We start from the raw sequence: 26,229 nt of genomic DNA, 5'->3' as shown, positions 1-26,229 counted from the left end.
TATAGTAATAAAATTTTGAATAAATTTTTTATAGAAATAAAATTTTGACAAAATTTGCTATAGAAATAAAATTTTAACAAAACTTTTTATAGAAATAACATTTTGACAATTTTTCTATAAAAAACAACTTTGAAAAAATTTTCTGTCAATATTCCCCATATGTATATGGCCTTAAGATAAAATTAAACAAAATAATTTCGATTGTTCGAAATATTTCAAATAAATTGATATGGGCATTAAAATGGATCGATCCAGCCCATCTACTAGTCTAGCATTCTAGGAAACATAAAAAGATAGCCGTAATTGGAAGTTGATTTTCATTTACAATCATGCTGTACATTGATCGAATGAATAACGCAATGGAAACTAATTTGCGTAAAAACTTGCTTAGTTACAAAAATGTGAAGTATTTTAAAAAATTTGGTTTAGCCGGAGTCGGAGTCGAGCAAAATTTTTACGACTCCGACTCCGACTCCAGCAAAATCTTCAGACTCCGACTCCAAGACTCCGACTCCGACTCCGACTCCACAGCCCTGGTTTCTAGAATCCCAAAAAGTAAAATGGGGAGATCGGTCTATATGGGGGCTATAACAAAACATGGACTGATGCTCACCATTTTTGGCATACCTCTTTATGGTCCTAGAATACTTCTAGATTTACAACTGAGGCAAATTGGATAAAAACTACGGATTCTATAAGTCCAAGAAGTAAAATCATGAGATCGGTCTATATGGGGGTTATGCCAAAACATGGACCTTTACTCATAATTTTCAGCATACCTTTTTTGGGTCCTAAAATACTTCTAGCCCAAGAAGTAAAATCGGGAGATCGGTCTATATGGGGGCTATAACAAAACATGGACTGATGCTCACCATTTTTGGCATACCTCTTTATGGCCCTAGAATACTTCAAGATTTCCAATTTCAGGCTAATTGGATAAAAACTACGGTTTAAATATATATGCGCAACGATGAAAAAGTGTCTTCGAACAATGCGTTGAGAATATATATATATATATATATATATATATATATATATATATATATATATATATATATATATATATATATATATATATATATATATATATATATATATATATATATATATATATATATATATATATATATATATATATATATATATATATATATATATATATATATATATATATATTCTCAACGCATTGTTCGAAGACACTTTTTCATCGTTGCGCATATATATAGAAACCGTAGTTTTTAGTCCAATTAGCCTGAAATTGGAAATCTAGAAGTATATATATATATATATATATATATATATATATATATATATATATATATATATATATATATATATATATATATATATATATATATATATATATATATATATATATATATATATATATATATATATATATATACTTATATATATATATATATATATGTTGGTGGGTATAAAAAGTTTATAGCTCAAGTGATTCCCCTTAAAGTTAATTTACGGTCCGTATGAAAAACCAAACCTTGATATTTTTATACCCTCCATCAAAGGATGGGGGTATATTACCTTTGTCATTCCGTTTGTAACACATCGAAATATTGCTCTAAGACGTCGTGGTGAAATTCTGAGTCGATCTAAGCATGTCCATCCATCCGTCCGTCTGTTGAAATCATGCTAACTTCCGAACGAAACAAGCTATCGACTTGAAACTTGGCACAAGTAGTTGCTATCGATGTAAGTCGGATGGTATTGAAAATGGGCCATATCGGTCCACTTTTACGTATAGCCCCCATATAAAGGGACCCTCAGATTTGGCTTGTGGAGCCTCTAACAGAAGCATATTTCATCCGATCCGGCTGAAATTTGGTACATGGTGTTGGTATATGGTTTCTAACAACCATGCAAAAATTGGTCCACATCGGTCCATAATTATATATAGCCCCCATATAAACCGATCCCCAGATTTTGCTTGTGGAGCCTCTAACAGAAGCATATTTCATCCGATCCGGCTGAAATTTGGTATATGGTGTTGGTATATGGTCTCTAACAACCATGCAAAAATTGGTCCACATCGATCCATAATTATATATAGCCCCCATATAAACCGATCCCCAGATTTGGGTTGCGGAGCCTCAAAGAGAAGCAAATTTCATCCGATCCGCCTATAATTAGGTACATGGTGTTGGTATATGGTCTTCAATAACCATGCAAAAATTGGTCCACATCGGTCCATAATTATATATAGCCCCCATATAAACCGATCCCCACATTATGCTTGTGGAGCCTCTAACAGAAGCATATTTCATCCGATCCGGCTGAAATTTGGTACATGATGTTGGTATATGGTCTCTAACAACCATGCAAAAATTGGTCCACATCGGTCCATAATTATATATAGACCCCATATAAACCGATCCCCAGATTTGGCTTTCGGAGCCTCAAAGAGAAGCAAATTTCATCCGATCCGGCTGTAATTTGGTACATGATGTTGGTATATGGTCTCTACCAACCATGCAAAAATTGGTCCACATCGGTCCATAATTATATATAGACCCCATATAAACCGATCTCTAGATTTGGCTTGCGAAGCCTCAAAGAGAAGCAAATTGCATCCGATCGGGCTGAAATGGTATTGGTATATGGTCTCTAACAACCGCACAAAAATTGGTCCACATCGGTTTATAATTATATATAGCCCCCATATAAAACGTTCTCCAGATTTGTCCTCCGTAGCCTCTTGGAGGAGCAAAATTCATCCGATCCGGTTCAAATTAGGAACGTGGTGTTAGTATATGGTCGCTAACAACCATACCAAAATTGGTCCAATCACATAAAAATTGGTCCATATCGGTTCATAATCATGGTTGCCACTAATAGCCAAAAATAATCTACCAAAATTTTATTTATATAGAAAATTTTGTCAAAATTTTATTTCTATAGAAAATTTTGTCAAAATTTTATTTCTAGAGAAAATTTTGTTAAAATTTTATTCGGTCCATAATAAAATTTTCATCATTGTCAAAATTTTATTTCTATAGAAAATTTTGTCAAAATTTTATTTCTATAGAAAATTTTGTTCAAATTTTATTCGGTTCATAATCATGGTTGTCACTCGAGCAAAAAATAATCTACCAAGATTTTATTTCTTTAGAATATTTTGTCAAAAGTTTATTTCTATAGAAAATTTTGTTAAAATTTTGTTTCTATAGAAAATTTTGTTAAAATTTTATTTCTGTAGAAAATTTTGTCAAAATTTTATGTCTACTTTGTCAAACTGAATTATATACGTATTGGATCGATATTTTTTGATTTAATATATACCACGTATGGACTTACATATAATTTAGAAGATGGTGTTAGGAGGTTTTAAGATACCTTGCCATCGGCAAGCGTTACCGCAACTTAAGTAATTCGATTGTGGATGGCAGTGTTTAGAAGAAGTTTCTACGCAATCCATGATGGAGGGTACATAAGCTTCGGCCTGGCCGAACTTACGGCCGTATATACTTGTTCCACTTTATTTTTATATTTCACAATTAAACAACTTCGATGATTGAATACCTCTAACTATGCAATGCCTCTTCTCATTTATCGAATATCATTTCACTCAATTTTTTTATGAGAGAAAATAAAAAACCAAAAATTGATTTTTCTAAATTTGGAAAAAAAGTGGAAAAGTTTTGAAGAGGAAAACCTATAGATTCGATTTTTTTTCTCTAAATGTTTAAAAATTTAAAATTTAAAAATTTTTAACTAGAATTTTTATGGTAGTGATTAGCATCCTTTTTACCAATTGCAACAGGGTGCGTATGTTTAATATTATATATAAAAAAAACGTATACGACACCGTGGTCAAACTACATTTAAATAAATCATACGCCTGAACGTGTTTAAGTTATTTAGAAGCCTCATAATATGGTATAACTTTAGATTTTTTAAACTTTGTTCTCGAATTATCAATTCACTGTCAGTTAATGGGGACGTCATTTCCCCTAAATTTAATTAATGGTCAATATAAAAAATGCAAATGTATATTTTACTCCTTCTTTGTATATTTTAAACTTAAGCAACCATGATGATTGACTAACGTTAAGCATTCTCATTGGTTTAACATCATTTTACTCAATTTTTATACCCACCACCATAGAATGGTGACGGGGGTATAATAAGTTTGTCATTCCGTTTGTAACACATCGAAATATCGATTTCCGACTATATAAAGTATATATATTCTTGATTAGGGAGCAATTCTAAGACGATATAGCCATGTCCGTCTGTCTGGATGTCTGTCTGTCTGTTGTAATCACGCTACAGTCTTCAATAATAAAGCTATCGTGCTGAAATTTCGCACGAACTCGTCTTTTGTCTGCAGGCAGCTCAAGTTCGAAGATGGGCTTTATCGGTCCAAGTTTTGATATAGTCCCCATATAGACCGATCTCCCGATTATATTTCTAGGGCTTCTAGAATCGATAGTTTCTATCCAATTCGCCTGAAATTGGATATCTAGAGGTATTTTAGCACCATAAAGAGGTGTGCCAAAAATGGTGACTATCGGTTGATGTTTAGGTATAGCCCCCATATAGACCGATTTCCCGATTTTACTTCTTGGGCTTCTAGAATCCGTAGTTATTATCCAATTTGGTTGAAATTTGAAATCTAGAGGTATTTTAGGACCATAAAGAGGTGTGCTAAAAATGGTGAGTATCGGTCCAGGTTTTGGTATATCCCCCATATAGACCGATCTCCCGATTTGGGGTCTTGAGCTTATAGAATCCGTAGTTTTTATCCAATTTGCCTGAAATTGGAAATCTAGGCGTATTTTAGAACAATAAAGAGGTGTGCCGAAAATGGGTGAGTATAGGTCCATGTTTTGATATAGCCATCAGATAGACCGATCTCCCGATATTACTTTTTGGGCTTCTAGAAACCGTAATTGTTGTCCACTTTTCCTAGAATCGAAAATCTGGAGGTTTTTAGGAATACAAATAGGTGTGCAAGAAATGATTTTATTTTTTAGGCTTCTAGAATCCGTAGTTTTTATCCAATTTGCCTGAAATGAGAAATCTAGAGGTATTTTAGGACCTTAAATATGAGAGCCGAAAATGGCGTGTATTGGTCCATGTTTTGGTTTATCTCCCAAATAGACCGATCTCCCGATTTTACTTCTTGGGCTCTTAGAAACCATAATTTTTATCAAATTTGCATGAAATTTTAAATTTAGAAGTATTTTAGGAACATAAAGAGGTGTGCCGAAAATGGTGAATATCGGTCCATGTGCACTGATAATGAAAATTGCTTGAAACTGAATTATAGTTTCCAGATTTTACTTCTGGTAATCATTTAAATAATGAGGGTAAAAATCTACAGATGTTAGATTTTAAATCAAGGCGTTATTACATTTTCTTGAACACTTGCACACGATGTTTATGATTCCTCTAAAACTCAAACAAATATGGTTCTTATAAATCCAGAATCTGATCTAGTCTTCATAGGTAAAATCTTTGAATTTATCTTCGGGAAGTGTACTGGTTGAACTGATCTGCTTGTCACCAAATCCCCCTGAAATTTTCACAGGAAACTATAATATTTGATTCATGGTGGTGGGTATTTAAGATTCGGGCCGTCCGAACTTACTGCTTTATATATTTGTTAATTTTGATTTTTCCAAGCTTTTAAAAAAGAAAAGGTCTATATTCGATTTTTTTGCTAAAATTTTAAAATCATCCTCAGAGCTCGAATTTCAAGTGATGATTAGAAACCTTATTACAAATTGTAACATGGTGCGTATTTCTAACACTAAAACCACAAAAAAAAATCATACAATGTCGACACTGTGGCCAATTTTGCTAAAATTTTAAAATCAACCTCAAAACTCGAATTTCAAGTGGTGATTAGAAACCTTATTACAAAGTGTTTTATAGTAATAGCACGTTGGTGCGTATGATTTACTTAAATAAAAAATTGACCACAGTGTCGTATGATTTTTTTTTTGTTATAGTATTAGACATACGCACCATTGTACAGTTTAATCACCAATCAAAATAAGACTTTGATGATTGATACTATCATTTCTTTGTTCGAAGACATTTCAATTAAAAATTAATTGGATCACTTAATTTCGTGATTGAATTCTCAAAAATTATTTATTTGTGTGAAGGCTCATGGAATGGTAAAAGTTTTTTATCCTAGTAAATCTCAAAATCAAATTTGAAAAATAAAAAAATCAAAAGTAATTTCACGATAATTTAATTAGGAGTCATCCCACCCAAATTTAATTTATGGTCAGTATGAAAAATCGAATTTCACACTTAAGCAAACGCGGTGATACCATATACCATAAAGTATTCTCTGTTTCCAATTCTCTAAAGTAATTCTACAAGTCATGGGAGAAAAGAAAAAAACCTAAAATTTATTTTTCCTAATTTTTTAAAAGTGGGCAAATTTTTAGAAAGGAAAAAATCGTTATTCTATTTCTTTCTGAAAATTTGAAATCTGAATTTCAAACTCGAATTTTTTTTTTAGCTATTAGCATCCTTTATACCAATTGCAACATGGTGCGTATGTTCAACATTATCACAAAAAAACATACGTCACCATGGTCAATTTATATTAAAATAAATCATACGCCCCAATGTGTTAAACTTATTCAACGTATTCATTGCTTATAAAAGGGTAAAATCTTAACTTTTCTGATCTCAAATTCAATTTTGAAAAGTAATCAAAACAATTTCACACTCATTTTATGAGCACCCCATTCCTCCTTCTTGCTAAAGTTAATTTATGGTCAGTATGAAACTGGGAACCTTGGTATTTTTCCTCTTTCTTTGCATATTTCACACTTAAATAAACTCAATGATTGAATACCTCTAAGAGCTACTGTCTGCACTCCGTTTTTTTTTTTTTTGTTTTTTTGTGGAATTCAATTAAAATTACTATAGTATTTGTAGCTGTAGAGTCCTTTGATTTCTAACTTTCCTAGTCTCTTTGGAATATTTGCAGGTACGACGTCGTCCTCAAGTGCAACAACCAATGCAACATAATTTACAAGAAACTCGGTCATATTGTACAAGTGAACCACGGTTGAGTGAAACGGAAACACCACCACAAAGGCGAAAACTATCACAAAGAAGGCCACAGCAACACCGTAAGTTATCTACCATAATAATTGTCATCGTCATCATCACTAAGACTACTATCATAGAATCCATTTTTTTCTTAATAAATAAACACGTCAAGTGTAGATTGACAATAAGTTTTCCTAGATTTCTTTTTACAGCATAAATGATTTATTTTTTCCAGAGCAAAAATGGAATTGGCTTTCACAAATATCAAAAGAAAAATGTAAATAAAAATTTGTCAAAAGAATATATTTATATCAAAAAAAAATTTAGCATTTATTTTGTTGTTTTTAACAAAGAATTTTGCAAAATATAACGCAAAATTCTAAGATCATGATTTAATGTCCATTCGAATCTGCCTTATTTAAAAATTTTTAAAAATAAAAAAGCTCTTTGATCAAAAACTTCCTTCCGCATATTAACATATCAAACATTTAGTTCAATTATTCTCTGCCTTATTCTTTTTCTGGCCGTTGAAATTGAAGCTTTATTAGTAGAAATTCAAACATCAGAAATATTTGCCAAATCCCTGTTTACTAATGGTCACACCATGGCCATATCTACAATGCTCGGCCCGATACCCATCCAAAAAAATTCTATTTAATTTGCATAATTTTTGTATTTAACGTTTAATGTTACCAGCTGTTTGCTATTCTCAAAAGGATATTTTTCCATACTCCAATGATATGTAAAATAGACCATAGCAAGGAAGGACCACACCGTCGGTTTTAATGAACCTTCCTGCTTGCTGTAATGCACTTCATGTGATTTCATCGCCAGAGACCTCATTAAAGACTATATTTGTTTTTATTACTAAACATTTGTTTAATGATTCCATTTCTATTTCTTCTATGGATAAAAAAATTCCCTGCTGTTTGTTGACGTGGTGACAGTAACATTGTTTTGAGGTTTCAAAGGAAGCTCACTTTTAAATGCATTTTATATTTGATTTGGTTAATATAAATGGGAGTAGAAAACAAATTTTATGAAACGAAAGATTCTATTTGAAGCAAAAAACAATAATAGGTCAGCCAAGAGAAGTTGGACATAGTGTATCCGGAATTTTGAACTTACGTGGATGGTTAGGTTAGGTTAGGTTAGGTTAGGTTATGTGGCAGCCCGATGTATCAGGCTCACTTAGACTATTCAGTCCATTGTGATACCACAGTGGTGAACTTCTCTCTTATAACTGAGAGCTGCCCGATTCCATGTTAAGCTCAATGACAAGGGACCTCCTTTTTATAGCCGAGTCCGAACGGCGTTCCACATTCCAGTGAAACCACTTAGAGAAGCTTTGAAACCCTCAGACATGTCACCAGCATTACTGAGGTGGGATAATCCACCGCTGAAAAAAAATAGAAAATTTTGTTTCTATAGAAATTTTGTTTCTATAGAAATTTTGTCAAAATTTTATTTCTATAGAAATTTTTGCAAAATTTTATTTCTATTAAAATTTTTATCAAAATTTTATTTCTATAGAAAATTTTATCAAAATTTTATTTCTATAGAAAATTTTGTCAAAGTTATATTTCTATCCAAATTTTGTCAAAAATTTACTTCTATAGAAAATTTTGTCAAAATTTTATTTCTATAAAAAATTTCGTCAAAATTTTATTTATAGAGAAAATTTCGTCAACATTCTTTTCTATTAAAAATTTTGTCAAAATTTTATTTCTGTAGAGAATTTTGTCAAAATTTTATGTCTGTAGAAAATTTTGTCACAATTGTATTTCTATAGAAAATTTTGTCACAATTTTATTTTTATAGATAATTTTGTGAAAATTTTATTTCTATAGAAAATTTTGCCAAACTTTTATTTCAACAGAAAATTTTGTCAAAATTTTATTTCTATAGAAAATTTTGTAACAATTTTATTTTTATAGATAACTAGCGTAACCCGGCCCGCTTCGCTGCGCCTTCCGAAGCGTATTTGGAGTAACATTTGGCATTAACTTAGTCTACTATATCCTTCGTGCTGAAAACAAATTCGAAAAGATTTCAATTCTTTTAAACAAATCGGACTACTTGATTTTTCGTTTATAGGTACAAATACGGCGGGAGAGAGTGTACCCTTTCCTCCAAATTTTTTTAATAATGGTCTGTATTCAAGTAGTTGGACAATCTTCTATATTTCTTGTGAATTTTAAGTGGGGTTTGTCAAGGAAAGGTATCCTTCTCCTCAACATATCTGAAAATTAAGCACTATATTATAATAACATACAAAAAATTACTGTTACCCATCCAATAAATCGGAAAAAGCAAAAGTAGTACAAAATTTACCACATTAACATTTGCTAAAATGTTGGAAAATGATGCACCCTCTACGTTGGCTGCCAATTTCATGTAAATTTAAGTTCTTTACTAAAAAGAAGTCTGGCAGAAGCCTGTACAAAAATCATAAAATTATGTACCGAGTTCCCATTTACGGACAACCCTCTACTTTCAACTTAAGAAAAAAAAAACGGACAAAAGGGAACCCTCTCTTTACTAAAATGAAGACTAAAAAGAAGTCTGGCAGAGGCCTGTACAAAAATCATAAAATTATGTACCGAGTTCCCATTTACGGACAACCCTCTACTTTCAATTTAAGAAAAAAAAAACGGACAAAAGGGAACCCTCCCCCCACCTTCGCTCCACTCCGACCTGATATCGGACTATCACGTACCCTATATTAAGTTCGCAACTACTCAATGGTCCCTATAAATTCTATCGAAGTAAATCGATAAAGTTTATTTCAATTTTCCCTTTCCCCAACCAGATATCGAAAAATCATATACTAATTTAAAAATCGTGTATAAATTTAATCACCTCCTGCCACGTCCCTGTAAATTTCAAGTAGATCGGAGATGTTTAAATTTTGCTCTATTGTTTTAAAGGGACGTCACTTTCCCCGATACAATATCGACACACCTAACCTTCCCTGAAAATTCTTGAAACTTTCCTTCAAGTGTGGGGCAAGGAAGGTTGCCTCTTCGTTCATAACCTTCCCCCACTGCTTTTGTAAATTTCAAGAAAACTTAATTTTTTTTGCAGTTTTAGAGGAGGACCTCCTCCCCGACCAAATATCGAAAAGTGATGTAGCGTATCTTTTGTAAACGTCCCAGAAAATGTCAAACAAATTATAAGCCTAAAGGGTCGGCCTCTCTTCCGTCCAAATATCACAAAATCAGGTATCAACTATTACGGTTGACGGAGGTTACGATCTCTCCCCAGTCCTCTCTAAATTTCAAGTAACTCGGTAAAGTTTAATTGTTTCTCTGTATGTACTTAAGAGAAGCGGATGTCTCCCTATGCCCTTTTATTTTTATTAAAAAATCAGGAACCTGATATAAATTTCGTAACCCATTTTTTCTGTAAAATTTCAGTCGGGGGAGTTTAGTTTTGTTTGAACTTTCAAAAAAAAAAAAACAAAATTTGGGCAAAGGGGTGGTCCCCCTCCCCTACCAAATAACGAAAAATAATGTAGCGGATTTTTGTCTACATGCCAACCCCAACATTCAATGAAAATTTCAAGCAAATCGCATAATTTTGTTCCAAGTTTCAAAAAGTAGGGCAAGGGGGAGGTCCCCCTTCCCATCCACATATGAAATCATCGGGTACCCCATATTAATTCCATAACCTCACCACATGTTCTCTGTAAATCTCAGATAATTTAGAGAATTTTAGTTTTTTCACTGTACTTTAAAAAAAGTCGAACAAAGGAGAGGCCCCCCTCCGCCACCAAATATCGAAATAAAAATTAGCGGATCTTTGTCTAGGCCAACCCCAATCTTCATCGAAAATTTCAACCAAATCGGTCAACTTTGGTCCAATTTTCAAAAAGTCCGACAAAGGGGAGGTCCCCCTCCGCGACCAGGTGTCAAAAAATGAGGTACCCTATTTTCACCACATGAACGCCCCCTACGATCTCTGAAAGTTTCAAGTAAATCGGTTCAGCCGTTTCGGAGCCAACTCGGTACATACAAACAAACAATTAAACAAACAAACAAATAAACAAACATAAATTGAATTTTATATATATAGATTTTGTCAAAATTTTAATTCCATAGAAAATTTTGTCAAAATTTTATTTCTATAGAAAATTTTGTCAAAATTTTATTTCTTAGGAAATTTAGTCAAAATTTCATCTCTATTGAAAATTTTGTCAAAATTTTATTTCTATAGAAAATTTCGTCCAAATTTTATTTATATCGAACATTTCGTCAACATTTTTTTCTATTAAAAATTTTGTCAAAATTTTATTTTTATAGATAATTTTATTTCTATAGAAAATTTTGTCAACCTTTTATTTCAACTGAAAATTTTGTCAACATTTTATTTCTATAGGAAATTTTGTCAAAATTTTATTTCTATAGAAAAATTTGTCAAAATTTTATTTCTATAGAAAATTTTGTCAAAATTTTATTTCTTAGAAAATTTAGTCAAAATTTCATCTCTATTGAAAATTTTGTCAAAATTTTATTTCTGTAGAGAATTTTGCCAAAATTTTATTTCTATAGAAAATTTTGTCAAAATTTTATTTCTTAAAAATTTAGTCAAAATTTCATCTCTATTGAAAATTTTGTCACAATTTTATTTCTATAGAAAATTTTGTCCAAATTTTATTTATATAGAAAATTTCGTCAACATTTTTTTCTATTAAAAATTTTGTCAAAATTTTATTTCTGTAGAGAATTTTGTCAAAATTTTATTTCTGTAGAAAATTTTGTCAAAATTTTATTTCTATAGAAAATTTTGTCATTATTTTATTTTTATAGATAATTTTGTCAAAATTTTATTTCTATAGAAAATTTTGTCAAACTTTTATTTCAACAGAAAATTTTGTCAAAATTTTATTTCTATAGAATTTTTGCCAAAATTTTATTTCTATAGAAAAATTTGTCAAAATTTTATTTCTATAGAAAATTTTGTCAAAATTTTATTTCTATAGAAAATTTTGCCAAAATTTTATTTCTATAGAAAAATTTTCCAAAATTTTATTTCTATAGAAAATTTTTCCAAAAACCTTAAAGGAATCCAAACAAACTTTTGTTTGAGTGCGGCGAAAGATGTATCATAGTATACAAGTTCTTTTCTCTATCGTTGCCCTGCTTAGAAATATCAAATCACCTGGAGCCAGGGCGCTAGCGAAAGTAATCTACGAGAATTTTTTTTTTTCAAAATTTTCTCAAAATCTTATTTCCATATAAAATTTTTTCAAAATTTTATTTCCTAGAAAATTTTTTGTCAAAATTTTATTTCTATAGAAAATTTTGTCAAATTTTTATTTCTACAGAAAATGTTGTCAAAATTTTATTTTTTATAGAGAATTTTGTCAAAATTTTATTTTTATAGAAAATTTGGTCAAAATTTTATTTTTTATAGAAAACTTTGTCAAAATTATTTTCTACAGAAAATGTCAAAATTTTATTTGTGTAGAAATTTTTATCAAAAAAAAATTTTTATAGAAAATTTTGTCAAAATTTTATTTTTGGATAGAAAAATTAGTCAAAATTTTATTTCTTAGAAAAGTTAGTCAAAATTTCATCTCTGTTGAAAATTTTGTTAAAATTTTATTTCTACAGAAAATGTTGTCAAAATTTTATTTCTATAGAAAATTTTGTCAAAATTTTATTTCTATAGAAAGTTTTGTCATTTTTTTTGTGTATAGACAATTTTGTCCAATTTTATTTTTATAGCAAAATTTGTCAAAGTTTTATTCCAATAGAAAATTTTGTCAAAATTTTTGTTCTATAGAAATTTTTGTCAAAATTTTATGTCTATAGAAAATTTTGTCAAAATTTTATTTCTATAGAAAATTTTGTCAAAATTTTATTTCTATAGAAAATTTTGTCAAAATTTTATTTCTATAGAAAATTTTGTCAAAATTTTATTTCTATATAAAATTTTGAAGAGCTCTTAGTTGGAGAGGTATATTTTCTAAAATCTACCAAAACATCAAGAATTCTAGCAATCTACAAAACAGTACAAAATCAGATTCAACACTAGGAGTATTGAACGTTTATACGGCCTTATACTATTCACTTCCTCTGCAATGTTTGTCTGTTAATTCGCACAACATATTGGACTTATTCTTGCAGCAGAGCAGAAATTGTGGCAAACATTGAAGGTACAGCCCGGAAACTTAGCACCATTCTCTCCAATTTGCCTCAAAATCCTCGTAGCCAAACCATCTTGTTCATTTTGTCGCCATTTACAGTCTTAAGTACACACTCCTGGCTGATGACCATTAGAGGGCTTTCTGCTCTGAGTACACCGGAGACTCGTCTTTGTCCTCTGTATGGAGCTGGACAAATGGTCTGCAGAAGCTATTCGTCACACAGATATTATCCTTCGAATTTGGATGATAATTGCATCACAAAAACGTGGTGCAATGGTTAAGATGCATATATAGGGTAGTGGTCGATCAACCCCAGTTTCAATTGAACAGCGGCGGATTATCCCCTTTCAGTAATGCTGGTGACATTTCTGAGTGTTTCAAGTGGTTTCACCACAATGTGAAATGCGGTTCGGACCCGGTTATAAGAAGAAAATCCCTTGTCAATGAGTTTAAGATAGAATCGGGCATTTCTAATTGTTAAGATAGAAGTTCACCACCTGTGGTACCACAATGGACTCTATAGTCAAAGTGATTCTGATATATCGGAGTACCACTATACCTAACCTAACCTAATTCTTCGCAGTTTGCTGCTTCGGGAGGTTCCGAATCGTCGACCACAACCGTCTGGATTCAAGATCTAACTCCTCCAAATACTTTCACCATTTCTCTCGTTTATGGGTGCCAAGCCAGTGGATCTCCTAGAAATCCTGGGATCTGTTGGGTTTTCTTTCAGGATCTCGTCCCTCTTATCTTCCAATCAAAATGCTTTCATGGAGAAATTCGAACGGATATACAGTTGTGCTCAAAATAATAGTAGTGCTGTGCTGAATTTTTTTTCTGCTTCTTCTATTTCTTCCACTAAAGGTTTATTTTATCTTTGTTTTTTACTATATCATTGTTTGGAGTGTGCGTAATAAAAAAATACCGTTGGTTTAACTTCTGATGCTATTGTTGTTGTAAAAAAATCGACATAAGAAGAATCCCTTTGCAAGCTCCAAAACAAATAAAAGGGTTATAAGCTAGCTTACAAACAATTAAAAGACGAAAATAATTTAGCTGTCCATAGTCCAAGAAAAGTCACTCTCCTTTCAAAAAAACATGTACACACAAAGAATTTTTTTCTGATTCAAGCACGAAATTAATTGATCCAATTAATTTTTTAATTGAAATGTCTTCAATCACAGAAATGATAGTATCAATTAAAAAATTAATTGACAGTCATTTAAAAATTAATTGATCCAATTAAAAAATTAATTGATACTATCAATTTGTGTGATGGATTTTTATTTCAATTAAAAAAATTGTTGAATCAATTAAATTTTTAATTGAATATTTTTTAAAACTCAATTAAGATTTTAATTGGAAATATTTTCGTGAAAATTTTTTTTTGTGTATCGAAAAGAATAAAGTATGCCCAAGAGAATTTCCATTGGTCAGTACAGAAATGGAGGAACATTCCCCAGTACAGAAATGGAGGAACATTGGATGGATGAGTCAAAAATGGTGCTTTATGATTGAAGAGGATCCCGTCTATATGTTCGGCAACCTAAAAACACTGAGTATAGTACCAATTTTACGACAAAAACTGTAAATCACGATGGTGCTTTAATTTATTTGCTACTACTATTATTTTGAGCGCAGCTGTATAAAATCTCTAAAATCTATTTTCGGTCAGAATAGAACCCTATGGATTTTAGAAAAAATCGGCTCCAGAAGCCAGAGTTTTTCATTGTATATGGGAACATAAATCTTTATATAAAGCATCCAACAAATTTGAATAATATGCGAGATGGTATCAAAAATGAAGATCTCCAAATTGAAGCAGGAAATAAAATAGTCGACCCGTACGATTTAAGACCTTTCTTACATTATACAAATTCAAATAAATTTCATTATTTTGAAAATTTTCCGAAAAAGTCAAATCAGCCGAAAAACTCAATTTATTTGATTAAAAGATCGGGATATTCCCTATCTAACCGAAAACTGAAGTTGGCAAACTTCTGTTTTATAGCACTAGGTTTGGCATTTTGAGTTTAGATCTTTTTCATCTACAATATTGAACTGATTTACTCCCAAAAATAAAACCACAATAGTTTACAATTTTATATACAATTTAGATATCCCGTACACAGAAAAAAATTTCACGAAAATTTTTCCAATTAAAATTTTAATTGAGTTTTAAAAAATATTAACTTAAAAATTTAATTGATTCAACAAATTTTTTAATTGAAACAAAAATCAATCACAAAAATTAATAGTATCAATTATTTTTTTAATTGGATCAATTAATTTTTTAATTGGCCTTCAATTAATTTTTTAATTGATACTATCATTTCTGTGATTGAAGACATTTCAATTAAAAAATTAATTGGGTCAATTAATTTCGTGATTGAACCAGAATTTTTTTTTTTTGTGTGTAATATTACAAATATGCCAGCAGAAATTTTGTGATTCATTTTCATTTTAGTTTTTCCCAATGGTCAAACTCTAAAACCAAAAACTAAAGTCATTTAAACATGTCATCAACTTAAATGTCACACAATATTATGCTAGACCAGACATAACATTTAATGTTATAATCTGTAATAAATACTCGAACATTGTGTACAACATTATTTTTTGGGATCATATGAAATTACCATCATCATCAACATCTCAATAACTTTTAATGATGCTGTCACAAACATTCAATTATTAATATTAAGTATACGCCAACGTGGCCCTGGCTATCACTTGGTTCTTAATTAATATTAATCATACGCTCAGATTGTCTTGTTTGCAATGGAATTTTATTAAATAGTTCACAACATCCGCAATACGTTTGAAACAATTACAAGATTCTTTGTCTTTTGGGATGGATGGATGGATGGATATTCGATCATTTAAGTGGCATTTTCTTTTGGAAAAAAGTCCAACAAATGAGTTTGAGTACAGAGAGAAAAAGTTTTTTTATTATGTGTTGTAATATTAAAACTTTTATTACACTTAATTTCCCCGTAATTGGATACATGGGATACTCATCAAAATAATCGACAGACACACAAAGTAGTATAAACAAAAACTCACCAGTAATGTCGATTCACGTAAACTGTTCTATATCATCGCTCGGTTCGGTCTCATTAAGGACATTTCATAATATCCTTTGTTTTCTTTTTATTTGCAGTACAAGTAATCGCTATCGTTTCGTTGATGATGATTCACAATTGATAATGTATGGAGGCATTGTTCCAATTATCATACATTTACTGTATGTGGGTGCGAAAGTGTGGGTGTGAAAATGGTCATCATCGTTGCCACAATGAATTTTTTTATTTTGGACCAATATTTTTCCAAAATTGGACAAAAATTCATAACAGCGGACAATTTTTCCCAAATTAATTTAATATCATTTAATAGTAATTTTTATTCGAAATTTTATTTCGATAGAAAATTTTGTCAAATTTTTATTTCTATAGAAAACTGTATCAAAATTTTACTTCTATAGAAAATGTTGTAAAAATGTTATTTCTAAATAAATTTTTATCAAAATTTTATTTCTATAGAAAATTTTGTCGAAATTTCATTTCTATAGAAAATTTTGTTGAAATGTTATTCCTATAGAAAATTTTGTTAAAATTCTATTTCTATAGAAAATGTTGTTACAAGTTTACTTCTATAGAAAATTTTGTCAAAATTTTATTTCGATAGGCAATTTAATCAAATTTTTACTTCTATTTATTTTTATAGGAAATTTTTTCACAAATTTTTTTCTATAGAAAATTTTGTCAAACTTTTATTTCCGTAGAAATTTTTATCAAAATTTTATTTCTATAGAAAATTTTTTATTTCTGTAGAAAATTTTGTCAAAATATTATTTCTGTAGAATATTTTAATAAAATTTTACCAACATTTTGCCAAAAATTTTATTTATATAGAAATTGTTTTTTTTTCAAAAGTTTATTTCTAGAGAAAATATTGTCAAAACTTTATTTCTACAGAATTTTTTTGTGATAGCACAGTAAAATTATTTTTGTCAAAATTATATTTCTATACAAAATGTTGTCAAAATTTTTTCTCTGTAGAAATCTTTATCAAAATTTTATTTCTATAGAAAATTTTCTCAACATTTTGTTTCTATTGAAAATTTTGTCAACATTTTATTTGTATAGAAAATTTTGTCAAAATTTTATTTCGATAGAAAATTTTGTCAAATTTTTATTTTTATTTATTTTTATAGAAAATTTTGCCACGATTTTATATCTATAGAAAATTTTGTCCACATTTTATTTCTATAGAAAATTTTGTCAACATTTTAGTTTTAAAGAAAATTTTGTCAAAAGTCTATTTCTATAGAAAATGTTTTTACAATTTTACTTGTACAGAAAATTTTGACAAAATTTTATTTTATTTTGTCAAAATTTTATTTTGATAGAAAACTTTGTCAAATTTTTATTTCTATTTATTTTTATAGAAAAATTTATTCCGTAGAAATTTTTATCAAAATTTTATTTCTATAGAAAATGATGTCAATATTTTATTTTTATAGAAAATTTTATTTCTATAGAAAATTTTGTTAAAATTCTATTTCTATGGAAAATTTTGTCAAAATGCTCTTTCTATGGGAAGTCAAAAATGTATTTCTAGAGAAAATTATCGCAAAATTTTATTTCTATATAAAATTAAAAAAAAAAAATTCTTCCTGTACTAAAATTTTTGAATAATTTTGTATCAATACAGTTTTTTTTTGTAAGTTTATTTCTATAGAAAATTTTGGCAAAACTTTATTTCTATAGAAAATTTTGTTAAAATTTTATTTCCATAGAAATTTTTGTCCAAATTTTATTTCTACAGAAAATTTTGTCAAAATTTTATTTCTATAGAAATTTTTTTATTAATTACCGATTTGACAAAAATGGACCAAAATCAACCAAATTCCGTTTCGTCCGACCATCGAACCAAATTTAAAAATTAATAATTTTTTGCACAAATTTTGGTCCGATCGGACCCTGATGGCAACCCTGATGGTCATTTAATTGTTACACATACATGTATTATATTTGCAAAACAATGCTACTATACTCACTTTTATCATGCTGGCTCTACACCATAACCCTTTAAATTGTTTTAAATGATAATTGTTTTTATAAGTAAACCACTACAGAATGGAGCAGAGTATTATAATTTCTGCTATATGGTATGATCTTGAATATGATATGGATGGATATTGCGACCTTAAAGTGTATTACCAAAGAAAACTGTGTTTGAAATAAGGTCGATTTAAATAAAGGGTGATTTACTCAGAGCTATTTATCGGAAAAAAGAATTTATTTGAGTCGATAGGACCGTTCATTTAATTTAATTTTTGAATATTATTTTATGACTATCTTGACCACGATTGTTGCTCAAATGATCCATCGGTTTAGTCCAATTTTTGGTATACTCTTTGCAATATTTCGGCCGGTATCTCACGTATGTATGCTTCAATGTTGTCTTCCAATCACGGTTGCCGCACAATACTATCAAAAATAGTTGATTTTTTTTATTGTTTTATAGAATTCGTGATGTTATGGTATATTTCGCAAAATTTTCTCCAGAAGTATTTTAATAACTCTTCTATAAAATCTAAGTATAGATTTTGACAAGAATTTCAATACAGAGATATCAGAATATAGAGCGAAGAAATGTAAAATTTTATCAAGAACAAGTATATACGGCCGTAAGTTCGGCCAGGCCGAATCTTATGTACCCTCCACCATGGATTGGGTAGCAACTTTTACTAAAGACTGTCATCCACAATCGAATTACTTGGGTTGCGGTAACACTTGCCGATGGCAAGGTATCTTAAAACTTCTTAACACCGTCTTCTAAATTGTAAGCTAGTCCATACGGGGTATTTATTAAACAAAAAAAGGCTGAGTAAATTCGTATAAAATTCAGTTTGACAAAATTTTCTATAGAAACAAAATTTTCTATAGAAATAAAATTTTGACAACTTTTTCTATAGAAATAAAATTTTGACAAAATTTTCTATAGAAAAAAAATTTGACAACATTTTCTATAAAAATTAAATTTTGATATATTTTTCTATAGAAATAAAATTTTGACAAAATTTTCTATAGAAATAAAATTTTCTATAGAAATAAAATTTTGACAAAATTTTCTATAGAAATAAAATTTTGACAAAATTTTCTATGGAAAAAAAATTTAAACAAAATTTTCAATTGAAATAAAATTTTGACGAAATTTTCAATAAAAAAAAAAAAATTAAACAAAATTTTCAATTGAAATAAAATTTTGACCCAATTTTCAATAGAAATAAAATGTTGACAAAATTTTCTCTGGAAACAAAATTTTCATAAAATGTTCTATAGAAAAAAATATTTGGTAAAGTTTTCTATTGAAAAAAAAAAAAATTTACAATATTATCTATAGAAATAAAATTTTCTATAGAAATAAAATTTTAACAAAATTTTCTATAGAAATAAAATTTTAATACAATTTTCTGTAGAAATACAATTTTGACAAAATTTTCTATAGAAATAAAATTTGACGAAATTCTCTACAGAAATAAAATTTTGACAAAATTTTCTATAGAAATAAAATTTTGACAAAATTTTCTATAGAAAAAAAAAATTAAACAAAATTTTCTATAGTAATATGTTAAAATGTTGACAAAATTTTCTATAAAAAAGAATTGATAGATTATTTTTGGCTCGAGTGCCAACCATGATTATGAACCGGTATGGACCAATTTTTGTGTGATTGGGGGTTGGCTATATATAACTATAGACTGAAATAGAACAATTTGGGCATGGTTGTTAGCGGCCATATACTAGCGCAATGTACCAAATTTCAACCGAATCGGATTAATTTTACTCCTCCAAGAGGTTCCGGAGGTCAAATCTGGGGATCGATTTATATGGGGGCTATATATAATTATGGACCGATATGGACCAATTTTTGCATGGTTATTAAAGACTAACAATATGTACCAAATTGCATCCAGATCGGATGAAATATGCTTCTCTCAGAGGCTCCGCAAACCAAATCTGCGGTGTCCGTTTATATGGGGGCTATACGTAAGAGTGGACCGATATGGCAAATTTGCAATACCATTCGACCTACATGCATGGTTGTTAGAGACCATATACTAACACCACGTACCAAATTTCAACCAGATCGGATGAATTTTGCTTCTCCAAAAGGCACCGGAGGTCAAATCTGGGGATCGGTTTATATGGAGGCTATATATAAGTATGGACTGATATGAATCAATTCCTGCATGGTTGTTGGATACCATATACTAACATCACGTACCAAATTTCAATTGGAGCGGTTGAATTTTGCTCTTCCAAGAGGCTCCTGGGTTTAAGTCTGGAGATCGGTTTATATGGGGGCTATATATAATTATGGACCGAAATGGACCAATTTTTGCATGGTTGTTAGAGACCACATACTAACTCCACGTACCAAATTTAAACAAGATCGGATGAATTTTGCTCTTCCAAGAGGCTCCTGGGTTTAAGTCTGGAGTTCGGTTTATATGGGGGCTATATATAATTATGGACCGATATGGACCAATTTTTGCATGGTTATTAAAGACTAACAATATGTACCAAATTGCATCCAGATCGGATGAAATATGCTTCTCTCAGAGGCTCCGCAAACCAAATCTGCGGTGTCCGTTTATATGGGGGCTATACGTAAGAGTGGACCGATATGGCCCATTTGCAATACCATTCGACCTACATCAATAACAACTACTTGTGCCAAGTTTCAAGTCGATAGCTTGTTTTGTTCGGAAGTTAGCGTAATTTCAACAGACAGACGGACTGCAAAAATATACGTTAAATGTCAGACGAGCTGTTTAACAAACTTGTCCTTGGTTTCAATACCCAGCAAAAAAAGCGTCGCCAAAAAAGTAATGAAAATGTTCTTCTTGGATCTGGAAGTGGTGCAAAATTGACGCAGAAGCGATGAATTTAACATGGACTTGTCATAGGACGGGAAGTCCTCCATTTTAACAGCCGTTGCACTGAATTTGCATCACTTCTTTATGTGTGATCCGAATTCAATGTTTTGGATGTAAATTTAAAAATTCTGTAATATTTTGTCAAATAAATAATTTTTATAATTTTTTATAATTTTTAATGGATACTAACGCTTGTCGGAAACGTTTGACCTCAAATATTTTCAAAAATTCACAATTTTTTCAGATTGGATTTAGCATTTTTTTCGACAAAATTTGGATGATTTGTACCATTTTATGAATTCTTACTCGGTTTTTAACCTATTTGAAACAAAAAAAGTTTAAATTACCCATTAAAACTACGAAAAAAACCAAGTTATAAAAAATTGAATTAAAAGAACTTCCTGGGTAGTTAAAATAAAGAACACCATTGGGAGTGCATCTTCTGGAAGTGCTTTTAAAGTTGTGCCTTTGGAAGAACTTCCAAATTTTTTTGCTGGGTACATATTAACCACACTATAAATGTATGTAAAAAAAACATCAGAATATTTACAAAAAATTCCAAATAAATATTCCAAATAAAAAAGATTTTCCAGCCCAATAATTGCCTAAAATTCTTTATGCTTCGTCAAGCATTAGCAGTCTAACTAAATACTATTAGGTTTTAAAATTGAATTACTAATAGTACGACAAAATGCAGCATATATAATTCTCATGAAATAAAATATTACAATATATTTTAAATTTTATAACACATATAAAATTTTCACAGATTAATCGCCCAAAAGAAAAATTTATATATGTCTTGTTAAATCCTTTTTAAATCTTTTTTATATAAATTTTCCACAGCCTATATTTATCAGACTCCGTTCTATTACCACCGACATGGTATTCCTAAATTTATCTTCACTGGCAATTTATAGCACTTTTTTGTGTTTAATACAATTTTATCGTATGAATTTTCTTTAGCTTTAAGACTCCTTATGTATATAAGCTATAATAGATGTGTTTTATCTTAAAGAAAATGATTCAATAGAAGCTATGGAAAAAATCATGAGTTGTTTATTGGCTTATATTAAGTGGGCCTGGCCGAACTTTAAGCCGTATATAATTGTTTTTCATTTCTTTTTATTTTAGTATCACTTTTAAATTTATGTTTTCATATCAATTTTAATTTACTCCGCTACTATTGCTATCATTTATTCCGAAAAAAAACCCACCTATTATCATCATCACCCTCATGTATGCTTACTACTTGTCTCTGTCTATCAGTCAGTCAGTCACTCACTCTTTTCTGTACTTCCTGTCTCTTGCCTTAATCACCTTATACGGCGTACACCACCACACACATCCGTATGCACAACAACAACAACAAAACAGGAAACGACTACAAGTGCTGCAAAACCATTTCCTTGCCACAAACGATGGCATTCTCTTTACACCAATCGTGGTACAAACGCCTAACTCTCGGTGAGGGTAAATTCAAAGGAACCACTAAAATCAATTCAGTCAAGAGCAAGGGGCATATTGGGTACATAGCTGTATGGGTGTGTGTGTGTATGTATGCCTTTGTGTGTTAGAGTAAAATCAATAATTGGGTCATCGACGAAAAAAAGGACGTCAAAATAACACAGATAAAAATGCAAGGACTTAACGAAGCCAAATGAAAGTTTAACATATTTTGTCGCTTGTCGAACAAGTCAATCCTGGTTCTATTTCCGTTTGAATTGGTGGCAATGTGGGTTTTGCGATTTGAAACATGAAAGACTGTTTTGTTTGTCCATCGTACTCGCTATTAGTGAATGGTAAATGGGGTCCAGGAATTGAAAGATATAGAGAGGTTTAGAAACAAATTTTGATATTTATTTTTATGTGTGACTCCCAAGGATTCTATAAGATTTGGATCTTGTACCAATTAATAAAAAAAAAGTAAGAACATCACATTCAAAATTCGGAAAATTTGTTTATTTGTTAATCAATATCGGTTTACTTCATCCTACAAACCTTTTTGGTTTGAACAACTAAATAATGTCTAAAGTCGAGCGGGGCCTACTGTAGCATACCCTGTACCAATTTGTAGAACTAAATTTTCGATACCATCTCATATCCTCCCTTGTATGTTAAGTGCAACATTTCAGTACACCCAGAGAAGGAATATGATCACCTCAAACATATTTCAAGAGCAAAATATTATTTTTGGATGGTGACCATGTTGTTTTCTCAGCAACCATAACATGCTTTCTTAAAACAGATATATAATTTCCAAGAAAATAACATGGTTGCAGCGAACATATTACATGGTCCAAAAATAACATTTTGCTCTTGAAACATGTGATACTTTAAACAAAAGTCGTATAAAGGGATTGTCCACCTGGGAAACCAAATATCGAAAAATAAAGTAGCGGGTCTTTGTCTAGACATCACCTCTAACCTTCCTTGGAAGTTTCACCCAAATCGGAGAACTTTGGCCCAATTTTGAAAAAGTCATCCTCCCCCACCAGATGTCAAAAAAATGAGGTACCCTATTTTCACCACATGATTACCCTCTACCCTTCTCCGAACATTTTTCATGTAAAACCGTGGAAATCGGTTCGTGCGTTCTGGAGATGCATCAGAGATGGCGCGGTATATAAAAAAGATTTTCCCGCTTTATCGTTGAAACTTTTCTTGAATTTTCGTTTCCTATAAACCTCACAGAGCCCGAGACCTTTCCAACGAGTTAAAGTGTCAGAAAGGAAAACCCGACTTATTTTTATACCCTCCATCATAGGATGGGGGTATATTAACTTTGTCATTCCGTTTGTAACACATCGAAATATTGCTCGAAGACCCCATAAAGTATATATATTCTGGGTCGTGGTGAAATTCTGAGTCGATCTAAGTATGTCCGTCCGTCCGTCCGTCCGTCTGTTGAAATCACGCTAACTTCCGAACGAAACAAGCTATCGACTTGAAACTTGGCACAAGTAGTTGTTATCGATGTAGGTCGGACGGTATTGAAAATGGGCCATATCGGTCCACTTTTACGTATAGTCCCCATATAAAGGGACCCTCAGATTTGGCTTGTGGAGCCTCTAACAGAAGCATTTTTCATCCGCTCCGGATGAAATTTGGTATATGGTGTTGGTATATGGTCTCTAACAACCATGCAAAAATTGGTCCACATCGGTCCATAATTATATATAGCCCCCATATAAACCGATCTCCAGATTTGGCTTGCGGAGCCTAAAAGAGAAGCAGATTTCATCCGATCCGGCTGAAATTTGGTACATGATGTTGATATATGGTCTCTAACAACCATGCAAAAATTGGTCCATATCGGTTCTTAATTATATATAGCCCCCATATAAACCGATCCCCAGATTTGATTTGTGGATCCTCTAAGAGAAGCATATTTCATCCGATCCGGCTGAAATTTGGTACATGGTGTTGGTATATGGTCTCTAACAATCATGCAAAAATTGGTCCACATTGGTTCATAATAATATATAGCCCCCATATAAACCGATCCCCGGATTTGGCTTGCGAAGCCTCCAAGAGAAGCAAATTTCATCCAATCCGGTTGTAATTTGGAACATGGTGTTAGTATATGATCTTTAACAACCGTGCCAGAATTGGTCCATATCGGTCCATAATTATATATAGCCCCCATATAAAACATTCTCCAGATTTGAGCTCCGGAGCCTCTTGGAGGAGCAAAATTCATCCGATCCGGTCGCTAACAACCATACCAAAATTGGTCCAATCACACAAAAATTGGCTTATATCGGTTCATAATCATGGTTGCCACTAGATCCAAAAATAATCTACCAAAATTTTATTTCTATAGAAAATTTTGTCAAAATTTTATTTCTAGAGAAAATTTTTATACCCTAAACCACATAGTGGTCATGGTATAATAAGTTTGATCTGCCAAAAAATGTGCCTACCAGAAATATTGATTTTAGACCCCATAAAATATTGATTTTAGACCCCATAAAATATATACCGATCGACTCAGAATCATCTCCTGAGTCGATCTAGCGCTTGGTGTCCGTCCGTCCGTCTGTCCACGTATTTGTTGTTCACAGGATTCCGGTCGCAATTATTAACCGATTTTGATGAAATTTGGTACAGGGAGTTCTTAGGGCACAAGCACGAACGCTATTGCATTTGGAAGACATCGGATCAAATTTAGATATAGCTCCCATATATATGTATCGCAAGATTTCGACAAATGGGGTTACGTTGCGCTTTCTTACAAACGGATTGTCATCAAATTTTGCACATAGTAAACTTTCTCATCACCCTTTAAGTCTGCAAAATTTCATCGAAATCGGTTCAGATTTAGATACAGCTCCCATGTATCGCCCGATTTTCCCAAATTTAGCCATAAAAACCTTATTTATTACGTGGTCTTACTCAAACTTGGCTTACTTTAATCTTTTATAGTACTGACAATATGTGCCAAAAATAATCGAAATCGGTTCAGATTTAGATATAGCTCCCATATATATGTATCGCCCGATTTTGCCAAATTTGGCCGTAAAACCCTTATTTATCAAAGTACTCAAAGTTGGCTAAATGTAATCTTCTATAGCACTAAATATATGTGCAAAATTTCATCGAAATTGGTTCAAATTTAGATATAGATCCCATATATATGTATCGCCCGATTTTGAAAAATTTGCCCTTAATAACCTTATTTTTGACCATAGGGGCCTCATTTATTAACTGATCGTACTCGAATTTTACACAAAGTGGCCTTCTGTGGTATCAATCATACCTGCAAAATATTATACAAATTGGTTCAGATTTAGATATAGGTCCCATATATATGCATCGCTCGATTTTGTCATATTTGGCCATAATACTCTTATTATACCCTCCTCCATAGGATGGGGGGTATATATACTTTGTCATTCCGTTTGTAACACATCGAAATATTGCTCTAAGACCCCATAAAGTATATATATTCTGGGTCGTGGTGAAATTCTAAGTCGATCTGAGCATGTCCGTCCGTCTGTTGAAATCACGCTAACTTCCGAACGAAACAAGCTATCGACTTGAAACTTGGCACAAGTAGTTGTTATTGATGTAG

General features: G+C 31.0%; 1 protein-coding gene across 3 annotated transcripts in view; it reads left to right on the top strand.

Annotated features, from left to right (window-relative positions):
- The window catches only part of Rgk3 (Rad, Gem/Kir family member 3), a 257,419-nt gene that overhangs the window by 137,210 nt on the left and 93,980 nt on the right, over positions 1 to 26,229 (top strand). For all 3 annotated transcript variants that reach the window (XM_075311150.1, XM_075311149.1, XM_075311151.1), the window contains one exon: positions 6,983 to 7,127. In XM_075311150.1, the coding sequence (XP_075167265.1) occupies positions 6,983 to 7,127 (145 nt within the window). The remainder of the gene's footprint in view (positions 1 to 6,982; positions 7,128 to 26,229) is intronic.

The sequence above is a fragment of the Haematobia irritans genome, chromosome 5, assembly GCF_050003625.1.
Source record: "Haematobia irritans isolate KBUSLIRL chromosome 5, ASM5000362v1, whole genome shotgun sequence".
NCBI classification, from domain to species: Eukaryota; Metazoa; Arthropoda; class Insecta; order Diptera; family Muscidae; genus Haematobia; species Haematobia irritans.
The sequence above is the reverse complement of the archived record's forward strand: the minus strand, read 5'-3'. Positions and strand labels throughout refer to the sequence as shown.